The 2,811-nt window shown below is 40.4% G+C and overlaps 1 protein-coding gene across 1 annotated transcript in view; it reads right to left on the bottom strand.

The window, feature by feature from the left end:
• Positions 1-2,296: 2,296 nt before the first annotated feature.
• znf536 (zinc finger protein 536) overlaps positions 2,297-2,811 on the bottom strand; it is a 95,277-nt gene continuing 94,762 nt past the window's right edge. The window contains exon 5 of the mRNA XM_030794199.1: positions 2,297-2,526. Coding sequence (XP_030650059.1) covers positions 2,297-2,526 — 230 coding nt within the window. The remainder of the gene's footprint in view (positions 2,527-2,811) is intronic.

Genomic DNA, 2,811 nt, shown 5'->3' with positions numbered 1-2,811 from the left:
GACTTTCTTAAAGTCCGGATCATTTCTCTTTATCACAAAACATTAATATCCCTCCCTCCCTCCCTCCCTGTCGACCCCTCCTCTCCACTCCACTCCTTTCTCTTCTCCTCTCCCCATCTGTGCTCAAGCAATGCAAAAAAAAAAGGGCAATATTTTATTTACCTTCTTACCACTCCTTTAGCCTTCAACAAAAGGAAGTGAGCTGAAAGTTGATACATTTTATTTAGCTCTTTAAGAGGCTTGATTTCAAGGGATCCAAACTCTGGCCGTTATTAATCCCCCCCCCCCCCCCCCCCCACCCCCCCATAGATAATCATTCAAAATAAGATACACAAAAATAGAGAAAAAGGGGCCCTGTACTGATCAAAACAAAAAATGTTTTCTACCAAAAACATTTAAAAAAAATTATTTGGATATTTAAAATCATACAAAACACAACAGTGTATATTGTTTTCCTTTTTTTTTTTCCTTTTTTTTTTTTTTAGGATAAAACTACAGAAATATTTTTATTAAAAAAAAAAAAAAGAAAGCAAAGACACAAAAAAAGAAGAAAAAAAAATGAGATTAGGAATTTGGATTAGAGACAGGTTGCAGGAATTGATTATCTGTACTCTTCATCTTTATCTCCTCTGAGCTACTTCACAAGAGCTGTGTGAATAAGACAGTCCTGCCATATGTCTTCACAAACATCAAAGTCATCATTCTCCTCTCTGATCCTTCATCTGATCTCTCAGACTCACTCATGATACGACAGGAACATTCAATTTCTGCCTAAAGCTACATACATTTGTAGAGAATGTCTCCCTTTAAATATGTACATGTCTCCCAGTCCACCGCTTCTTAGGGGAATCCACTGATCCTTTAAAAAGACATTGATTTTTTTTCTTTTTCTTCTTTCTTTCTTTCTTTTTTTTTTTCTTTTTGCTTTAGTTTTGTTTTGTTGTCTAACATACATTAAAGTCTAATAAAGCACATTCAGTGTACCTCCCTCCTTTTTTCTCTCTCTCTCTCTTTCTCTCTCTGTCTCTCTCTCTCACACACACACGCACACACACACACACACACACACACATATATATATACTGCCCAAAATGTGATATTCAAATAAATGACAAAGTGTAACTGCACAAAAAAAGACTCTTTGAGTCTAATGGGGCTTTTAAATATACTCCATTGATTTTTTTTTCTTCCTGTACAGAGCAACTTGGATTATTTTTTGCTTGAGAGAGAGAGAGAGAGGGAGAGAGAGGGAGAGAGAGAGAGAGAGATGAGGGAGCCACTGATTGTTAGGCAGACAGGAGTTTGACCCGGTCAACTAGCCGACTTGGGTTTCTTCTTCTAAAGAGCAGTAAGAGAGTGAGTGAGTGTGGGAGTGGATGAGAGAAGGAAGAGAAAGGAGAAGAGAAGTGGGGAACTGAATTGATTTCCTCTGTGATGACAGCTCCAGTCAGGCTGGCACCAGGGCCCCTCCCCCTGCCCCTCTCCTCTCCTCTCCTCTCCTCTGTCTCTCCCTCCATCCGCCACCCTCTGTCCGATCGCTCCATCCCTGCTTATCAGTGGTGCTGGGCAAATGGCCATGCTTGGTGTCATATTCGTGAAGAACATGTTCCTCAGTTTCTCTTCTCTTTCTCCTCCTGCACTCTTTTCCAACTGTCGCCAAATCACTCACGCGGATCATTTTTCTGATAAAAGCATTATTTTTGGGACAAAAGTCACTTTAGGAATTTAATGAGTGGCCATTTTTCCTTATTTTCTTTCTCTCTCTTTCCCTCTCTCTCTCTCTCTCTCTCTCTCTCTCTCTATCTCTCTCTCTCCATCAATAAAGTCTTTTCGACAATAATTTCAGGTAACTACATTAAGCTCTACATATTTTGTTTCATATTTAACAGAGAAAAAAAAGTTCTGTTCTTGCTGATCTCTCTGATCTATGCTGAAAAGTAGCCCAATATTTTTTTTTTTTTTTTGTGCCCCCAAGCATGTTACGATGCTAAACTGGATCCATAATTGTCAGTGGGCTTGTGCGAGCCATGTATGATACACCATGGAATGTTTATAGTTTTTTTTTTTAAGTTTTTTTGTTTTTGTTTTTTGTTTGTTTTTTTTGTTAAAAGAGCTTGTTGAGGGTCATATTCATATTTCCTCTCAGCTGTTCAAGTGAAATGAGAGAGAGAAGTTCATATGCCACGGCTTCCACTAACGCAATGCTACTGGGAGGAAATTGTCATCACCGCCAGCCCCTGAAAGTCCTCTGAAGCCCCGGAGATGTGGGTTTCGGATGATTTCACTCGTGAGTGCGTTAGGCGTCTGTGGACATGCCTTCCCCTACGCTCCCAGGGCCAGAAGGAGGCTGGTTCCCGTCCTCCGAGTTGCCAGATGGGTCGGAGTCGACGCGGGAACGTTTGAAACGGCGGTCTGGGTACTGGCTGTTGTCAAAGGGCATGCGGTGGACACACAGAACGTGAGTCTTCAGGTTTCCCTTCTGGGATGCACTGTAGGGACAGTACTGACACTGGAACGGCCTTTGACCTGAGGAAAACCAACAAACAGCCTGTATCAGTCACCTGCAAACTACCGTATTCTAACATTCATTTCACTGCAGAAATTCATAATGAGGTTTTATGAGCTGACATATGCAGCCGCTCATAGTTAGACATGATCAATCTGTTTCACATGTTTTGTATTAACAAAAAACTTATAAACACACAGAACTGAAATAAGAGATGCCTTTAAGCTTCCACATACCATATGAATATACTTTCTCAAAGGAATTTCATTTATTCATACATCTTGCAGTCAATAATTTAACCAAAG

Source organism: Chanos chanos, chromosome 2, assembly GCF_902362185.1.
Source record: "Chanos chanos chromosome 2, fChaCha1.1, whole genome shotgun sequence".
Lineage (NCBI taxonomy): Eukaryota > Metazoa > Chordata > Actinopteri > Gonorynchiformes > Chanidae > Chanos > Chanos chanos.
This window is presented reverse-complemented; position numbering and strand designations above follow the sequence as displayed.